This window comes from Limulus polyphemus, unplaced genomic scaffold, assembly GCF_000517525.1.
Source record: "Limulus polyphemus unplaced genomic scaffold, Limulus_polyphemus-2.1.2 Scaffold3702, whole genome shotgun sequence".
NCBI classification, from domain to species: Eukaryota; Metazoa; Arthropoda; class Merostomata; order Xiphosura; family Limulidae; genus Limulus; species Limulus polyphemus.
This window is the reverse complement of record NW_013669312.1, coordinates 27484-46408: the sequence shown is the minus strand read 5'-3', so window position 1 is coordinate 46408 and position 18925 is coordinate 27484. Positions and strand designations below refer to the sequence as shown.

At 30.8% G+C, this 18925-nt stretch overlaps 1 protein-coding gene across 6 annotated transcripts in view; it reads left to right on the top strand.

Annotated features, from left to right (window-relative positions):
- The window catches only part of LOC106469879 (spermine synthase-like), a 112121-nt gene that overhangs the window by 72778 nt on the left and 20418 nt on the right, over positions 1-18925 (top strand). For all 6 annotated transcript variants that reach the window (XR_002612937.1, XM_013930392.2, XM_013930393.2 and 3 more), the window contains exons 7-9: positions 622-776; positions 1772-1861; positions 13478-13589. Coding sequence is in view for 5 of the 6 variants with exons in the window: in XM_013930392.2 (XP_013785846.1) it covers positions 622-776; positions 1772-1861; positions 13478-13589 (357 nt within the window). In the remaining variant the exon portion in view is untranslated. The remainder of the gene's footprint in view (positions 1-621; positions 777-1771; positions 1862-13477; positions 13590-18925) is intronic.

Here is an 18925-nt window from a genome sequence, read left to right as displayed (position 1 = left end):
TAAATTTATTTTTATAAATAAGGTTTAGAAACTTTGTTAATGGAACAAAGAAAAGTTAATTAAAAAATGTACAGTGTTGTCAGGATCAAGTTCAAGTAGTTTACCTAGGCACAGTAATATATATATATAAAATGTAACTTTGAAAAAAAGAACCAATTGTCAAACAAACAAAAAACAAAGAAGTTAAGTTATCTCTTAATTGAACAACATGGCACTACTATAAATATGCACCCTGGGGTGACAAAATAACTACTAAGCTGTAAAGCAGTCTTTGGTGAATGATGCGACTTCTTTGTTTCATACAGTATATATATATATATATATATATATATATATATATTACTGTGCCTAGGTAAACTACTTGAACTTGATCCTGACAACACTGTACATTTTTTAATTAACTTTTCTTTGTTCCATTAACAAAGTTTCTAAACCTTATTTATAAAAATAAATTTACTGGAACAGTGGGTTTCCCCATTGCCTTCACTATTAATTGTTAAAGTTATGTAAATTATATAATTTTTTGTTAATCTTATAAAGTTTTAAGCATATACATTTATGTATCTGCCCTGATTTATTTAACATGTATTGTTATTATTGTCTAATAATGTGTCCAACTAGATCTTGCAGAGAGTGACTTGAGTTATACACATGGACTTATGAAATATGGAGAGCTGTCATACAAAGACCAGGAGATTTTAATTCTTGGTGGTGGTGATGGTGGCCTTCTTCATGAACTACTGAAAGAAAAGCCAAAATTTATCACTATGGTTGATATATCCTTTTTCAGATGTGAAAGCACATTATTTGGCAATAGAATTAGTAAATATAAAGGGTTGAATACTTTCAGAAGGTATTACTGTGTTGTATTCAGGTTGTATGAATGAGAGAGCCTCAACAGTGGTATTATCAGTAGAAAATCTTATTAACTTTTATTTTTCTTTACATTTGATGTTTTTCAATAGCACTGTATGTTTAGAAAGTTGTTTACATATAGAAACTTAGCTTTAATAAAGCTAGTTTCTACTTGTGATGTTCATAGACTCTTGAAAAAGGCATAAGCCAGAACGATGGGTGGAATAAATAAACAAGTTGTTTGTCTTTCTCATTGGAAATATTATTAAAATATATATTGCCAAGCTGTTACAAATAAATAATTGATAAAATAAAGGCAAGGCTTGATCTATGCATTTAAGAAAGCTCATATCACTGTGTCCTCATAAATGTTTAGCATTTACTACACACCATATAAATGTTAGTTATCTCTTTAGAATAGATTTCTGATTATCATCTGAAGCTGCATATATGAGGTTTTCCATCATAGTGATATCACTTCAAAACTTTTAATACTTTTTCATGAATGGAAGGGGAAAATATCTAGTTGCCATTTAAAAAATCAAAACCCCTCTACTTACTTGTCTTGAGTTATTTGCTAAGAGATTTGACCTTATTACAGTTTTAAAGGATACGTGTAAGTACTGTGAATCTGAAGTTTCATTGTTTACACTCCTTGGCACAAAAAAACTTCAGTCTTTGGGGCCATGGGTGCATTAAATGAATAATGGTCAAATCCCACTCTTTGATCAGATAGGAGTAGTCCAAGAGTTAGCAGTGGCTGCTGTCTCTGAAGATATCATTCCAATGTTAAGGATGGCTATGTGCAGATAGACTTTATTTAGCTCTACACTAAAATCTACAACAAATAATATTAGTTAGTTGATAAGTTTTAACATATTTTTAAGTTTCTGTTTATTTCCTTAACATTAAACACATTGACCAGCTGGTGGTAGATGCTTGCCGAGAACATCTTCGAGGTGCTTGTTTTGATTCCTTGGATAAGTTAAAGGGTGACAACTATGAGGTAAGAATTGTGGAATCTCTAACATTTGTCAGAGAAAAACTTAGATTATTCCCAGCTAAATAGAATTGTATGATTCTACAACTATATTTTTTCAATTTTTTTTTATGGTTAAGAGGAAAGTTTTCTTCTTTTGATATTGGTAGTATTATTTGAGTTTATATTTGGGATTATAAGGTTGATATGTTTGAAAGGAATTTTATGAATAGTATTTTGACTGTGACATTGTGTGTTGCATTCTCAGCCAAAATGGTGAGCTCTGGTATAATTGGTGACCCTAGAACACTAGTAGGAACAGAGGAAGTTTTTATAATGAGGATAATTGAAACCTGGTTAAATGTAGACAGTTTTGATTCCAGGAATTTCTTTGAAGCAAGGTTATAGGCTATTTAATAGGGATAGGGTACTGAAAAGAAGGGAAGGAGTGGCTTTATGTGTAAAATCTGAGTTACAACTTGTTCATGTCTATCAAACTAACAGCAATGAAGTTTAATGTGTTTGGGTCTCTGTTTATGGTTATAAGGGAAAAAAGGCTTTTAGTGGGAATTTGTCACAAACCATCAAATGAAACTGATGAAATTAACGACAGACTCATCAGTGTGATAAAGAATTCAAATAGTAGTCATGGGTGAGAGGTATTTTAATTTCAGGCATATAGATTGGGAAACGTTGAAATCGAATAATGGGGGAAGACAGGTTTTTTGAAATTGTTCAGAAAGATTTTTTTCACCAATCGATCCTACCAGATCATGTAATTTATGGGGAGTGCAACATTGGCATCTGCTGTTTTGGACATCAAGCTGTCTAGTGTTTTGTGGCTATGGTAGTTATAAAGCTGGATGAATATGGTCTGAATTTTGAAAACTATGATAAAATGGCTTATGAAAATAATTTGGGATAACTTTATATGGATTATTCTGTTGCTTTTGATCCCTATATTATTTCACAGGTGGTTTGAACGTTTGTTCATGCTGATAACTTGTCTTATCATGATGCAAAATCAAGATATGATCAGCTTCCATATATTGTGATATTTAAGTGTATCTTGTTAAATCCACCAGAAGATTAACCCATGAAACTATGAAATGCTATACAAACATGGATGGTTATATATTCTTCTTAGTAAGCTGGGTGTCAGACATGAAAGTAAAAGAGATTGTGTCCTTGTAATTTCTAAGGTGAGTTTTGTTTTTTGTAGTGTGTACTTTCTTTTTTTTTATCTCCCATAGCTGCTACTAGGAGCATAAAACATGTTGTCACCAGTATCGGGTGTTAGAAGTATTTATTCATTGTATTGTTACCTGTATGCCTCTTGGTCTGTGACATGGTGGTGCCTGACTGTCTCAGGCCTAACTTAATAACAGTACCTATTACATGCATTACTCATTAGTACCTATAGAAATTATATGGGGCCTTATCAAATATCAGTAATATCAATAATTAATAGATAGTATGATGCTAAAACATTATTTAGATTTATACAATATTAATTTGCAAATTTATTCTGATACCCTTCACAAATTGTGCATTGCAGTTATAAGAATACCTTGAAGGTTGCTAGCTTTGTCTCATAACTACAGCAACCATATTGATTTTCTTTTTGGGTCAGCTGGGAATCTGTAAAATGATACACCCGGTTCTGAATCCTGTCTATTGGTGTAGCCAAAAGCCCAACAAAGTTATAAAGTTATTTTCAAGTTCCTTTTCACTGCCTTGAATATGCACACACTGCTGTTCAATATGACAGACACTAGGAGAAAATCGTAAGATCACGGTGACATGAAACCATTCTGGAAAGGTCTATGGTCAGGAACAGTGCTATTTTAGAATTATTGTTAATTTCTAATATAGAAATAGTTGATATGGCAGAGATTAGGGAACATTTGAGTGCAAGTAATCATTGATCAGTTGGATATGATGTTTAGGTGCATGATTAAAGAATAATGAGATTTTGGTTCTACATTTCATTAAAAGCAAATTTTGGAGGTATATCACAAAAATTATTGTTGTGAACTGGGCAACTGAATTAATTGAAGATTTAAAAAAATGTGTAAAACTTAATGACAAATTTTAAAAATTTAATATAGGCATGTTCCTCACAGAAGAAAAAGGGTAACTGTAAGTAAAAAAACAGGTTGGTGCACAAAGGTATAAGGGATAAAATTAAAAAATCAATATAAATTTATGAAATTTAGATTAACTGTTATGATGGGAGAGTTAGAGTTGGTCAAATGGGAGAATTGAAAATGGAAAAAAAAATTATGAAGAAAGGTTGGGTGAAAATGCAAAATTGAGAATTTCTTTAAATATAGTAAAGAGTAAGCAAAATGTTAGGATGAGGGTAAGGCCTTTGAGGTAAAGGTTCATATCTGATGATTGAGATGACAGGGCTATTATGTTTTCTTCAATTTTAACTAATGAATATTTAAGCAATATTCCTCATCCTGAACAATTGCTAGATGGAAACAACATCAAACAAGGTTATGAACTTGTTAAGAAAATATGGAGAAGTTTAAAGAATGGTAAAGCTCCTGGCCAGATAAAATTTTCAAAGGGGTTTTGAAGGAGGATAAAGATTTGATATGTTGAGTCAGTTGCTACTGTTTTTTTTGTAAATTCTCAAATACTGGGAAGATGTCAAAAGATTGGAAGCTGTCTAATGTTACTCTTTTTTTTTTCAAGGGAAGTGATGGAAAAAATTGTCCCAGTAATTATAGGCCTATTAGTTGTACATCAATGGTGAGAAAGTTTTTGAAAGCTTCATAAAAGTCATTTAAGTTAGTTAACGTGGTTTCACATGGGAAAAATCTTGCCTTACTAATCTTATGACATTTTTTGAAGAAGTTACTGCTTTTGTAGATGAGTGTAAAGGTGCGGATTTGGTATATCGGACTTTCATAAAGCATTTGACAAGGTGCCATATAAAAAGTTTGTTAAAAATGTTATTTCTATATCTGTGAGGTACAGGATGACTCATTGGATAGAAATCTGATTGGGAGGAAGAAAGCAGAAAGTTGTTATAAATGGAGCTTAATCAAACTGGATTAATGTTGCAAGTGAGGTACATCAGGGGTCAGTGTTAGGATATATATACTCTTTTTAATTTACATCAATCAAAAAATGAAGGAATGATCATTTGATTATTTAAATTTGCTGATAATATTAAGGTTTTGGGTGTTGCTAGTTATGAAGAGGATACTGTTGCTTTATAAAAAAATTTGGATTATTTGGTGAGTTGGGTGGATAAATGGCAAATGGCTTTTATTTATAATAAATGCAATGTAATGCATGTGGGATATCAAAATTTGAATTATGAGTACAATTTTGATGGGAATAACCTTTAACAGTGTTGTGAAAGAAAAGGATCTTGGTGTTCTAGTTTATCAGTTTCTTAAGCCACCCAAACAGTGTGCTGTTGCTAGTGACAGGGCAATTAGGAGTTTATTTTGTATCTACATAAATATTGAACAAGTCTAAAAAGGCTGTATTTCATTATATATGTCACAGGTTAGGTGGCATTTGGAGTATAGTGTTCAATTTTGAGTGCCTTACCTTAGGAAGGACATTGTTGGAGAGGGTTCAGAAGAGGACAACTATGTATACCTGCCTTGGAAAGGTTGTCTTGTGAGGATAGGTTAAGATCTCTGAAATTATTTTCTCTTGAAAATAAAAGAGTTAGAGGGGATCTGATTCAGATTGTTATGATAGTATTGATGTACCATCTTTTTTGTATTTCATGGTGAAAATGGTAAGAATAAGTGACACAATTACAAATCTTTACAATCTTTACGGCTTTATTTTTATTTAAACAGGATGGTTGGCCTTTGGAATGGGTTGCACCTAGATGTGATGGATGTAATTGATTTAACCCTATGCTTATGGATACCCTTTTCTGAGCATGGCATAAGGTTATACTGAGCTACATTGAAAATTTAATTAACCCTACGATGACTGGTGTCATTTTTAATTTTTTTTTTGCATATGGTACTGCATTGCATTCAAAATTTAATTAAACCACTTTACCATCAATAAATGTCAATGAAAGTAACATAAGGTATGTTGTAATTTGAATTTTTATGTTATCTAAGTTTTAATTCCTCTGTTTCAAAGGAAACCTTTGAAAAAAGATTTAAACTGCAGCTTCATGTTACATGATCCATGCGCTTTAAAGAAATCTCAACTTTAGCAGCCACATGAGCTGGCAATGTACAGTTTGACCTAATTGACACATGAGATCTAAGGTCCTACAACTGTATTCATTGGGAAAGAGAAATAAATTTTCCAAACCTTGATGGTTGCCACATCCACCTTCAATATCTACAACATATATCTACAACATACGTGTAGTTAGTCGACACAAGTGCATATAGTCATTAGAAAGAGCTCAGTTTACACTATACTCTACAACAATTAATTTGAAATTGGTGCACAGTTTTTTTATGACACTGTTTGTATTGTTGTCTGCTTGATCGACTGTAGCACGTACGTTGGTTTCTTACCTAAATATGCTCTAGTTAGTGAGAGAGTTAAATTGTATTTAGGTCTTACTTTTATATTTTAGTTAATTATGTGGGTTTTAAAAATCATATTTAAACAGTTTAATGATCTTTTACAAGTTTAACTTGTTGCATAGATTGTGAAAGGTTATAAACCAGGTGCCATGTATAAGCACCATTTTGTTTCAGCAACACGTCCATGTGGGGAGTCTGCTGAAATATCTTCATAAAACTCAGTGGGCATCAGTTAATGTATGGCCATAAAAGATAATAGAAAAATAATTTGAAAGGGAAATTAAAAATAAACTATAAGTGAAAAGATAAAGACGTGAAATTATGCATATAAGAAAAACACAACTATTCTAGTGGATTTCTGGGAAAGGTTGAAAGGTATGTACATATTTCCATTTGTTAATTTTAAAAAGTTCAGTGCACTGTATGTTCATGATAATAGATAGTTAGTGATATAGTAGAGAAAATGGAAAATAAAATATAAATATTTACCTTAAAAAACTTTTGATATTCATGTAAGATAAAAAATAGTATTTTTATACTTCATATAAAAATCAACTTGCACTTTTTCAAAGTGCGAAGGCAAATAAGTACATTAAATAACGAATTTTTTTTAGAAATAGTAAAAAAAATCAAAGTGAATGTTTTATTTTTCTGAAACTACATACTTTTAGGAACGTTTTTTCAAATTTTAAACAATTTCATCCACTAATTTTATTTTTAGAATAAAATATGACGAGAGTGATGTTACCTACTAAAACAATTAGTAGCTGGTAGTCATAGGTTTAAGCAACTTTATGATCAAAGTATGTAAGTGAAATTAGCATTATAATTTAGATTATAATTCAAAGTTTTATATTATGTAAGTTTTAGTTCCTTTATTTCAAAAGAAATCTTAAAGAAAAAGTGTTAAACTTTAGTTTTATCATCACCTAACACACAAGTTCAAAAATCTTAATTTTTCCTCTCTGTAACTTGAATACTTCTTCACATACAATATATTTCTATGTAGAAACGGAAACTAGGTTAATTGCTCTGTTTACACATCCTTCTTTCAAATTCTTTTGGGTCAATTATTCCCTGCCACAGGAACTAAATTTTGCTGACTTCTGACAGATTCCATGCCCAACTTTTACACTTAAAGGTGGATTTTAAACTTAATCTATTTATCTGACATACATGTCTATAACCATTCGAAAGTGCTCATTTTGAACTATGTAATATGTCAGTTTTCTTAAGTTATTGATGTGGGGAAAGCCATTATACCATTGGAAAGTTTGTAGTGTGATAATCGAGGCAATAGTCTGAACAGAAATTGAATTTTTTACTCCTTCATATAGATTAGTCGGAAAGCCAGATACATTAATGTGGCTTTTTGTGATATTTATCCAGTAATTTATAATTTTATGGTGTGTTCAAGTCAAGCACATTTGACCCAAACCAAACAAATGTACATTAATCTTACAGATGATGTACTTGTAAGTGTACACTTATAAATGGATTGCAGCACCCATGTTGATTTTGCATATTATGCAAATTCTCTTGGATAAGTGGATATTTGTGCTCATTATGCTAGTACTGGAGTGAGCTGAAAGAGACCAGGAACTACTTGGCACACAGGATCACCTATAAAAGTTGTCATATTTTCAAAACGAGACCCAAAACTTGATTGGCTCAGAAAGGAATTTACCGATGTTTGAATGCCTCGACTGCACATTTCTGCCTGGTTATTGGTCAAGCTTGAGTTCAAAAAATGTATTTATTTTACATGTTTGTTGGATGAAGTTTTTACTTTTTGCCCATTTCAGGCATGATGAGTTGATCATGGTTTGAGATGCAATGATTGTTCAGCTTAGGTTGTAGGTAATGAATTAGGAGTGCTTTTTTCTTATCATCCATTCATCTTTCACTGAGTCTATTATTCTGTTTGGTTTTTCATTACAGTCTTTCCTTAGGCAATTGTAAATCCCAGAGTTATTGAAAGGGCTGTTATGTGCATGCTTCTTGATTCTGGTAGATAAGGTTTGAGTCATTGACCCAATATAGACTTGCCTGCAGAAAGGACACAAATATTTGTACACTATCAGCAATTTTTTTTCAGGAGGTATTTTTGTTTTTAAACAGGAATAAAATTGCATATGTGTTTGTTCGACTTGAAGATTACTCTTAGGCTAACGTGGGGATAAGTTGATTGCAGAATGCTTTTGATTTTACTTTTTAGTTTGATGCCAGGGAATCAGTGAATTATAACACCAAGATAATGGGACATTTAGGAATGTTGAGTACAGGAATTTTGGGCTTTATATTTATAGTGTTCCATAAGTAGCTTAGAATATATTTTTCTTTAGATATATTTCAGTAATTCCTGTTAATTTCCATGTAGTTATAAAATCCTTTTAAGCTGGATGTACAAAGGTCATAAACATGTACTAATTCTTTCATTTAGGTTCAGGTTACATGCTCCACCTCTATCTAATGGATGCTTGTACCAGTTCAATCCTGTGTCTGAGTCTACTCCCTGTGGCAGGGCAAGCCCAGTTTTAGGGTGACAGATAACTGTATATTCTCCCCCTTGTATATTTTATTTGGAATAATATTAGATGTGGATGATCTAATGATTGTGGGATATTGCACTAGGACCATGATGTGACTTGAAACATGATGCATTATTCTTCCTTGTCCTATATATTGGTAATTAGAACTCTCTTCAACACCTACAGCCAGTTTGAGTTCAAACAAACATAGAGACCAGCCAGTAGGTAAAATGTATAACATTGTTATCAGTAAAAATGTATTTTTATTTTCTCATTTGTTTTCTAAGTTTTTCTTTTCACATTCATTATAAACAATTGCATATTGCACAATATTACCAGAACCTGTATTTTGCAGATATTTCATTTCTTATGTGTTGGACATCAGCATATTTTATTACCACATATACATGTAGTAGTTTAGTCCTTGTACCCTTGTTTACTTTTAAAGTTTACTTCATAAGTATGTGAAATTTGACAATTATTACAACACCTGTGTTACCTAACAAGAAGGGCTTGCTATAGTTGAAAAAAAAAAAAGACCAAAATATCTGTTATATAAGGTGTGCAAACAAACATGGAGAAACAGCAGACAAAGTATGTTATATGTGTAACTTCATTTGATTTCAATATACCCTTCATATTTCTGTTATTTTAAAGTTTTCTCATATTTTTTACTTAAATGTAAGTTCATTACTTATTCAAAGGTATCATAAATGTAGCAATCAATACATAACATTAACTGAAACCCTTTGCACAAATAACTTGATACTTCACTCATCAACTTTGATATAAGTTGCTACTTATTAAAAAGTAATTTATGGGAACATTGATTCTGTTAGCTGTTTTGTGGGTAGTAATCACAAATTGGAGAAATGCAATTACAACGGCTTATGGTGAATAATTGTATATGGTAAATTAAACAGCTGTGTGTATAAATAACAACTAATTTCAAGTAGATGATGATACTGGAACACACTGAGCTTCCTTGAGTTTTCAGTATCTAGGAAAATGAAATATATACATATCAGATATGTATAGTATTTAATGTCTTCATGGGTATTATATCGTACTGTCTTTTATTGTTATTATATCATTAAGAATATTTCATATAGGTAAAACTATATATATATATAAAGAAACACATTATACATAGTTGAACATTTATCAAAACTTTTCAGGGACAGAATTATGACATCAAGCACAAGTAAGAAAATTTGATATTATGTTTAAAAATTACTTGAACCTGTGTTGTAAGTTTAAGTGAAATTGCTTATATAACTAACATTCCATTGTTACTTTTCTGCACTATGCAGTTTCTTTTGTATTGTGTTAGTTTCATTATGATTTTTTGCATATATTATTTTGGGAAATAAGAAATACACCTAAAACTTTTTTTTTCCTGTACACTGGGATTAGTCTACTGTTGTTTTACCTGCTTGCCTACATTAAAATAAATGATATCAAGTGGTAATTGTTTTTTAAACAGTTGAGTGAGAAATATATTTTATGTTACTATAATAAATGTTGCGTGTATGTCAGTATCTATATATGTAACCGAAACTCCTGCACCATCTATTAAAAGGCAACACAAACAAAAATCCATAAAAACATTTCACACTTTGGGAATTCAAGATTCAGACAATTAGAAAAATAACTGTGGTATGTGCAACAACCATTTCTTTATAATAGAACTCAGTTTTAAATAAAAGTACTCTCTTCACAACAATATCACTACATTCACTAGGACTGTACGTGAGAGTTTGATTATGTCTTTATCGACGTGATTTTTAAATGTAGTAATAAGAAGCTGGAGTTCTTAAAAAAACTTATTTTTTTCAATAAATGGTACCAATTTTAATATATAAAAACATTACAGTTTATATCAGTAAAACTTATGAAAATTTTGAGCTGTGTACATTGAATTATTTTAATGCAGTGAGTTGCGTATGACTAAAGAGGACAATCTGAACAATTGTCCCATGCAGTACTTCCCAGGAAATGTTCACCTTTTCTAAATTTTTTTTCAATGAGGTATGATTACTACGATTAGTGATTACTAGCACAAACACCTATAGGGCGGTGTTTCTGCTAGTGTATTACAATAAACAGACATGAAAGTTTATATAACTGTATTTTTAACTATAAAACATCATAATGTAGTATAGTAATTGTAGTTACACAGATGCACATCCCTGATCATTTTGGTTATTGCTTTTTGTTTTAATACATTTTGTTAAATCTATGTCCTTGAAAAGAAAATCCTAGAATTAAATTAATTTGGTGAAAGATGGGAATTTCTGAATTTCTTGCTAGCAGTCCCTATGTTATTTACTTACCTTTATGTCCTCTTGAAGTAACTGTCTCATAATATACCACCTGTTTCATTGTAACTGTTCTGGAAATCATAATTGATGTAGAATAAAAAAAATTAATGGAAAATTTTATAATCTCTTTCCTGGATATTTTATACTTGAGAGTAACTGTAGCGATACCATTTAAATAGAAAAAATACATTTACATACTTTGGTGATGTACTTTCTAATTAAATTTTAACTTGTATTGAATAAAACTACTAATAATAATAAGGTTCCATGCAAAGTATATAATGCACTTATAAATTTGTGAATCACCTGGAAATTAGTGGAATAACCTGTTTGTTGAACTTTTGTTAAATTCTGTTTTAAAAATTATTATTGTGATAACTGATATAATTCTTAGAGTTAACTTGCTAATATCCATCCTTCAAAAACAATGCAAACAAGACAGCAGGGATAGCATATTAGCACAAGCACACACTGTAGTAGAATGTTAACAGACAAAAATTAAACTCAATTGTGATTGAATAGTTGTATATATATTGCTACATGTTAATTCTTGCATATGCTATTATGTAGTGATGATGCAAATGCCATCCTATAATTTTGTTTGCTTTGTTTTTGAAGGATTGATATTTGCCATCCCTACATTTACTTCCTTTTTTTAAATGTTTTTTCTTTTTTTTTGATGCAGTGTTTCAATAGACATAGGAATCTTTTATTTATAACTGCAAGAAAGTTAACTTCAAGGAGTAATAATAACATCATTTAATAGCCAAATTTTAAATACAATGAGGTTCCAACAGTAATATTTATTGTTTATCTATTACTGGGTGGTAATTCCTGTTCACCCTATACTTAAGCTTTTTAAAGAAACACCAAATTTCTCTAAGAAAGCTAACTTCAAGGGGTAATGCTAACATTGTTTACACTAGAATTAGGATTTCTTTAAATTATTACTAGTTATCAATAATACTTATAAAAGTGGATACGTAATTTGAAACTGTCACCTCAGTGAAATTGGTTGACACCATTGTGTTGGTTTTTGAGTTATCATCTTATGAAAAAGATGCCGAAGAAAGAAGAAATTCAGATTTTTTGCTATGATATTTATAGACATTCCCAGAAATTGTGACTTAATCATTACACAGATATTGTTTTAAAAGAAAACACTGTATAGTATTGTAAAGTTCTGATGACCTGTTGAGTAGATATTTGAAACACCATTTCAATGAATAATCCAAGCCATTCCTATATAGGCAGTACAACCACGTGCCTGGTAATCATCATTTAACCCTGGTTGTAACTGACTAACTATTTCAGTAGACATTTGATATATAAATGTTAATAGCTTTCAAATTGGAATTTATTTTACCCTTACAATCTTAGGGGCATTTTTTGTGCTGGAAAAATTCTTGTTTACCATATTATAAATCTTTTTTTTTTTCTTTCTCTCATACATAAAACTTCTATTTTGAAACTTAGTATTTTTAAGCATGTTACGTAGTCCATGAAAATTCTCATTATTATAAAATGTTTTTCTCTTCTACTTTATTAAAATCTGTTGAAGTATATTTCAAGTGTAACATGTGTGGTCTGTGAAAGTCCTTACTATATTAAATTTATCATGAATGAGTTAACTAAGTTCTTCTAGACACAACTGTTGATGTAGAGTAGTTAGTTTTGTATTTGAATATTTAACAGTGTTGCATATAGTATGTATTCAATGCTTGCTTGTGTTAGCTACACTTCATGCCATGATAAAATTCTTTCAATGGTAAGAAATAACTTGGTTTTATATATTATATATTTAACTAAACTTTTTCCTTTCTTCTCTGTGACCATACTTTTAAAAACATATGTGTTTTATTCAGAGAAACAAAAACTTTGCTCTATAAGCAAAAAACTTTGTCTGCAGAGTTTAATGCATCTTATCCCACAATTAGTTCCTGACACCAAATATAGTATCTTGGTCATACTTGTGAAGGAACTTTGATAGTTCACATCTTCACTTTGTCAGTTGTACTGCTGCCATCCTTACAAGTGTCTATCATATTTAGGTTTCCTCAAATTACAGATTGAACTTTATTATATTACTTGTCAAGCATTAATGTAATTTGTATATATTCTTACCAACTTCATTGTTCAGATATGCTGTATGAATCACTTCAGAATGTTTTTTTTAAGAAATAATTTATTATTTCTGTGGAAAGTTGTTGGTCCCATATTTAATTCTTAACTTTTAATAATTATATCTTCTAGGTAATCATTGGTGATTGTGTGAAGAAAATGGATGAATATATGAAAGAAGGAAAAATGTTTGACTTTGTGTTCAGTGATTTAACTGATATACCCATAGCAACAGAACCAGAGGGTAAAATCATTTTTGTAATTACTTCTTTTAATTATTTGTGAGATCTTTCATACTGAGCTTACCAATATGGTCTACCAACTTAGTTTCTGATAAATGTCATAACTTTGGTTATTTTTATAGTGATCTGTCCATATTAGGGCAGAACAACTCATGTTTTAATAAGTATAATATTCTGGACTAACTTTGGTCATTCAATTATTGTGTATCTCAGACCAACACAAAGTCTGAGATGTGTGGCACTCTGAATTAATTTTGGTTGTTCTTGGATGTATCATATAGTGCAGACCAACTCAATTTTTATAATGTTTCACATTCTGGTTTCACTTTAGTTATTTAGTCATTTCAGTTTTCTAGGTGCTAGATTACTAGACATAGTAATCTGAACTCACATTGGTTATGTTTAAGTGTATCTTATAAGGTAGATCAACATAGTTTGATGGGTGTTATATTCTCGACTCATTTTTTTTCATATTTGGTTTCTCTTATGTATCACACTGTGAATCATCAGGTTAAATATTTGATGTGTAGGAAATGGTATCAATCACTAACCATTATAAAAGGGAAACAACCAAATTTGCTTGGCAACCATTTGGGTAATTTTTAAGATACCCTAAGTTAATCTTTTTTTCAAATGCAACAAAACTCCATAATGGGAGCAGCCATTTTTGAGAGGTCCATGTCATCATTAAGTCTGTTCTGGTTTGTAGCTGATTGAGTTTTGTTTTAATTAGCTCACAGACTTGATTTTTATTATTTCTGTAATAAAGTAACTGCTACTGAAAATGAATAGCAAAAATATATTAAGGATTACTGATTATAATTTTGATCCAAAGTATTCAGAGGAAGAAATAAATGGCATGCATTTAAACAAGGAGCAAATTGAAAGTGAAGTGATAGAGTTGAGCTAGTGATGTGAGTATTTTAATTTTATGCAGATAGAGACTGTTGAAAAAAATGTGTGCTGCACAGGATCTTATTTAACAAATATGAAACTTGTGAAATCAGGACTGTGTTACAGAACATCTAGATTGGGATGATATCACATAATTTCCACTATTCTTTTTTGCATTTACCTTTAGTTTTTGAGCACTGTGACATGATGATTACAAAGAATTCATGTATTATGAATTAAAGAAGAAACTTCAGGATTGCAAAGTCATATAGCCCTTTTTTTTAACATGGTCAGGTGGTTAGGGTGCTTGTCTCGCAGTCTGCAGGTCATGGGCTTGATTCACCTGTCTCATCAAACATACTTGCTCTTTCAGCATTGGGGACAATATAATGTGATGGTCAATCCCACTATTCCTTGGTAAAAGAGTAGCCGAAGAGTAGGCATGGGTGATGATGACTAGCTACTTTCCCTCTGATCTTTCACTGCTAAATTGAGGATGGCTAATGCAGATAGCCCTTGTGTAGCTTTGTGTAAAATTCAAACCAAACTTTTTTTAACAAGATCTGATCAAAACACCAATTACATTTCTTCTTCCAATGTATTGATTTTAATCACTTGACAGATTCCTCCAAATTGTCCTTGAACCATATAAGACTTAATGATGTCACAGAATACTCCATTATTGCTTTCACTGGTAAAGAGGGCTAACAACATGGTGGCAAAAAATAGGCATTGAAGTTGTCAATTTGTAAGCTTTACATATGAAAATCTCACTTATGTGAATTGTAAAATGAATGTTTTGGAAAATATTTGATATTTATAACATTTACAGCAAAATAAGCACAATTTGATAAAGCAGTTAATTTTCCATTCAGAAAATTATAGAAATTAAATTTGTAGTCATTCTTCCACACACATAAAATGTTTTATTTATTTAATTTTATACCTAAACAATTTTTGATTTAGGGTTGATTTTGTCTGCACTGAATAAAAAGTATTAGTGTTTAATTTCTGAATTGTTTTATTAGCACACCCAGGCACACATATTCCCAAAATTGTTAAGTCTAAATACTTTTGAACAAAACAGGCCAATTTGGACCTTGTAACTTCAATATAAGTGTGATTTTATTGAACTTAGCCAATCATTGCTTCTCAACTTTGGTTGTCATGGTGTGATATAATTGTCTATATTTCAGCTTTCAAAAGTCATAGACTAGGGATCTAAACATGTAATGAAAGCTCTTTTTCTTGCTCTTCCCAACATGGTTTCTAGCTCAGTGGAGATAAGCATAGAGATCAAAACAAAATTATAAAATCTTAGCTTGATGATATACTGTTAGAAGAAATTATGTTTATGAACAAATCCACCATAATTACAATCTTCTTTCTTTTTTTTAAAGCTTGGAAGAAGCTTGCTTTATCATTTTATATGCTATTTGAATTATAATGTCACAGTATGATAAGGAAAAAGATGAGGTAGCAGAGTTCAACTTAACGTGAACTCCTAGGTCCTGTACACACATGAATTTGTCGGGACACATGATTTGGTCCCCCTGGATACCAGATACACACACCGCAAAACACCCCATACGCAAAGCAAGTACTTTGCTTTGAACTTTATACCATAACAAACTAAATAGCATACAATTTGCATACAGCTGTCCACAATAAACTTCTAACAAGTTTCACAATAAATTGCACAAAAACAAAGCCACATGAAAGTACTACATTATTTTATTATTATTGTTATTAAATTCTTAAATCTCACTGGGACTCTTGAAAAAAAAAAGTTCAGAGTCTGGGACTCTGCACTGCGGGACCCTAGTGAGAACCCGAGTTAGGCTTAGTTAGATGATTTTGAATTTGATTGTATTAAATTTCGTTTTGCTTATACGCTGCTGTTTGTTTTTACATTAGGTCTTGTTGACCTTAATTAGTGTTTGAATAGGTAAAGATAATCACAGAACATAAATGGTAAAAAAATATATAAATGAATATAGCATGATTTTAAAAATTACATAAAGTAAATGAAACCCTTTTTGTTACTATTTTTTTTTAAATTAGCTTGTTAATAATTTTGGTGTGGTAAAGTTATTTTTATTGTATGCTACTTATTGTAATCACAGTGTAATCTAGTGTTTTTCAAGTAATAAGTTTCAGAAGAATGCAAGAAGACATAAGAACCAGTAATAGAAATCTAAAAGATGAATATTTTTAATTGTTTCTTAAAAAAATGTATCACAATGAAATATTTTTGGGTTTTTTCAAGCTGCTAAATCATACAAATATCACATATATCAAAAACAAGGGTTTTTATCTTGCAGAAGCTAATGATCCATTGGAAGGTCATCTCAAGTTTTAAACAACTTCATTCAGTAGTTTTTTGTTGTTTTTTTAATAAAATTGAACAAAACGAAACGTTTATCAAATTGCCATACCTGTCATTGCTGCTGAGCATCTTTCAGGTGTTGTGTGCAAACCTCCATATCAGATTTCAAAACCTAAGTAAAAATATTAATTTAACTGCATTTGAACAGTTTTAACTGAAAAATATTTTATTAAATATTTTGTAACATTTATTTAGAGTAATTTGCAAACGAAAGTTAAACAATTTTCAACGTTTCATATCTGTGTAGTTCTGGGGAGTATTTCCTGAAAACAATGCACTTGTAGATTTTGTTTAGAATTTTGTTGACCTTCCAAAAGCATAGGTTTATATTTGCTAAGAATATATAATTCTTTGTGAACATTATTCATTGTTTCTGATGTGATATTCATTCTCTGTTTGAGGTTTCATTATTACAGCCCTTTTTTTCAAAGTTTTTGAGATGTCACAGAATGTTGTCTGAACAATAATTACTTATAGAACACAGCTTCAAAAATAGCTGTAGGTAAAATTTTAATACCATTGATTAGAACAGATTATGAACTTTAATGTAGAGTTAATAAAATGGTGTGATCTAGTTGGGGAAGTTTAGAAGGCTTGGTAACAAACCACAAATCTGGAATTTTTTTTAGACATTCTTATCACTTTTAAAAATGTTTTTATGTTAAAAAGCTATAGAAATTTTATTTTACGAAGTCTGATAACCTTAGTTAGGTTTAACTAGTACAGTAGGCAACAGCAAAGGCTGAAATTCTTATTTATTGAATATCATTGTTATGTTTGTCACTTTCAACCAATGCAGATAAATAAAATAATTTATTAGTAGGAAACTATAATTATTAGTTAAGAATTGATCTCAACCAAGAATATTGTTAGCAAAGAATAGTTACCTAGCCTGACAATGGTGATGCAAGTATGAACATCAGGCTGTAGGTAACCAATAAATATCTTAGGTTTTAAAATTCATTTTATGATTTATAGCTAGAAATTCTGACTACAGGAATAATAGCATAGATTAACATTTATAGAAATGGATTTTAGCAAACCATTATGCTTAATTTAGTCTGTGTTAGCCAATTCTTTATAAATGAAGACTAGCCTTTAACTCCTTTGCTATGGGCAGGTCAAAGTACACACGTCATGACTTTTTAGAATTTTCAAAATTCAGTTAAACTGCTATATTATCATGGTATACAAACCTATCAAAGGGCAGATGAAATTTCATGAGTCAGACCCCCACTGCATTGTGGGATGTTCATGATTGAACAAAGGCTACCAGAGTAAACTGTACACAAACTGGCAAGACTAATCATGACCCAAAACCATTTCAGATTTCAAATGTATAACTGTGGCAAACTGGGCAACATTAAGAGAAAAATGGGAAGATTAAAAATCACTAACAAAGAGTTCTTGGTTGCTACATTGAACAGAAAGGGGATGGAACATTTCATAACAATTGGGAAATGTATGGGTAAAACAAGTAGAAGTAGACAGCAAGAGAAGATCCTGGGCAGTTGAAAAATTTAGCTACACAAAGAGAGGGTGACTGATGTAATCACAAGTGCCTTGGGCCAGGAAAGGTGGAGGGACATGTTTGCCTATGCTACCGAGCATGGTACTTGATGATGATACAAATAAACTTGGCATAAAAACATAGTTAATAAACCAAATTTTAATATTATATAAGTTTTAAGTTTTTAATTTCATAAAGAAATATTTAAAAAAATCCTAGATCTCACCCTAGCAGGAGAACTGTGACATTTGCTCTCTAGGTATCCCCTCTTCTCTAATTTATTTACCACCTCTCCAAGAAGTACAGAATTTAATGTAGATTACTCATTATAATATTTTTCATCTTATTTGGTCAAAGAGCCATAAAATAGAAAATGAAACCTGTCATATATTCTCTTTCACAAATTACCAATAGTTTTCTCTGATATTTCTCCACACAGGCTCGGTCAATTTGACCGACCATGTGACCTTTTTGTACTCATATAAAGTATTTATAGACTTGATACTACTAACTTTTGATATAGAGTGTATATCTTCACAAAATTC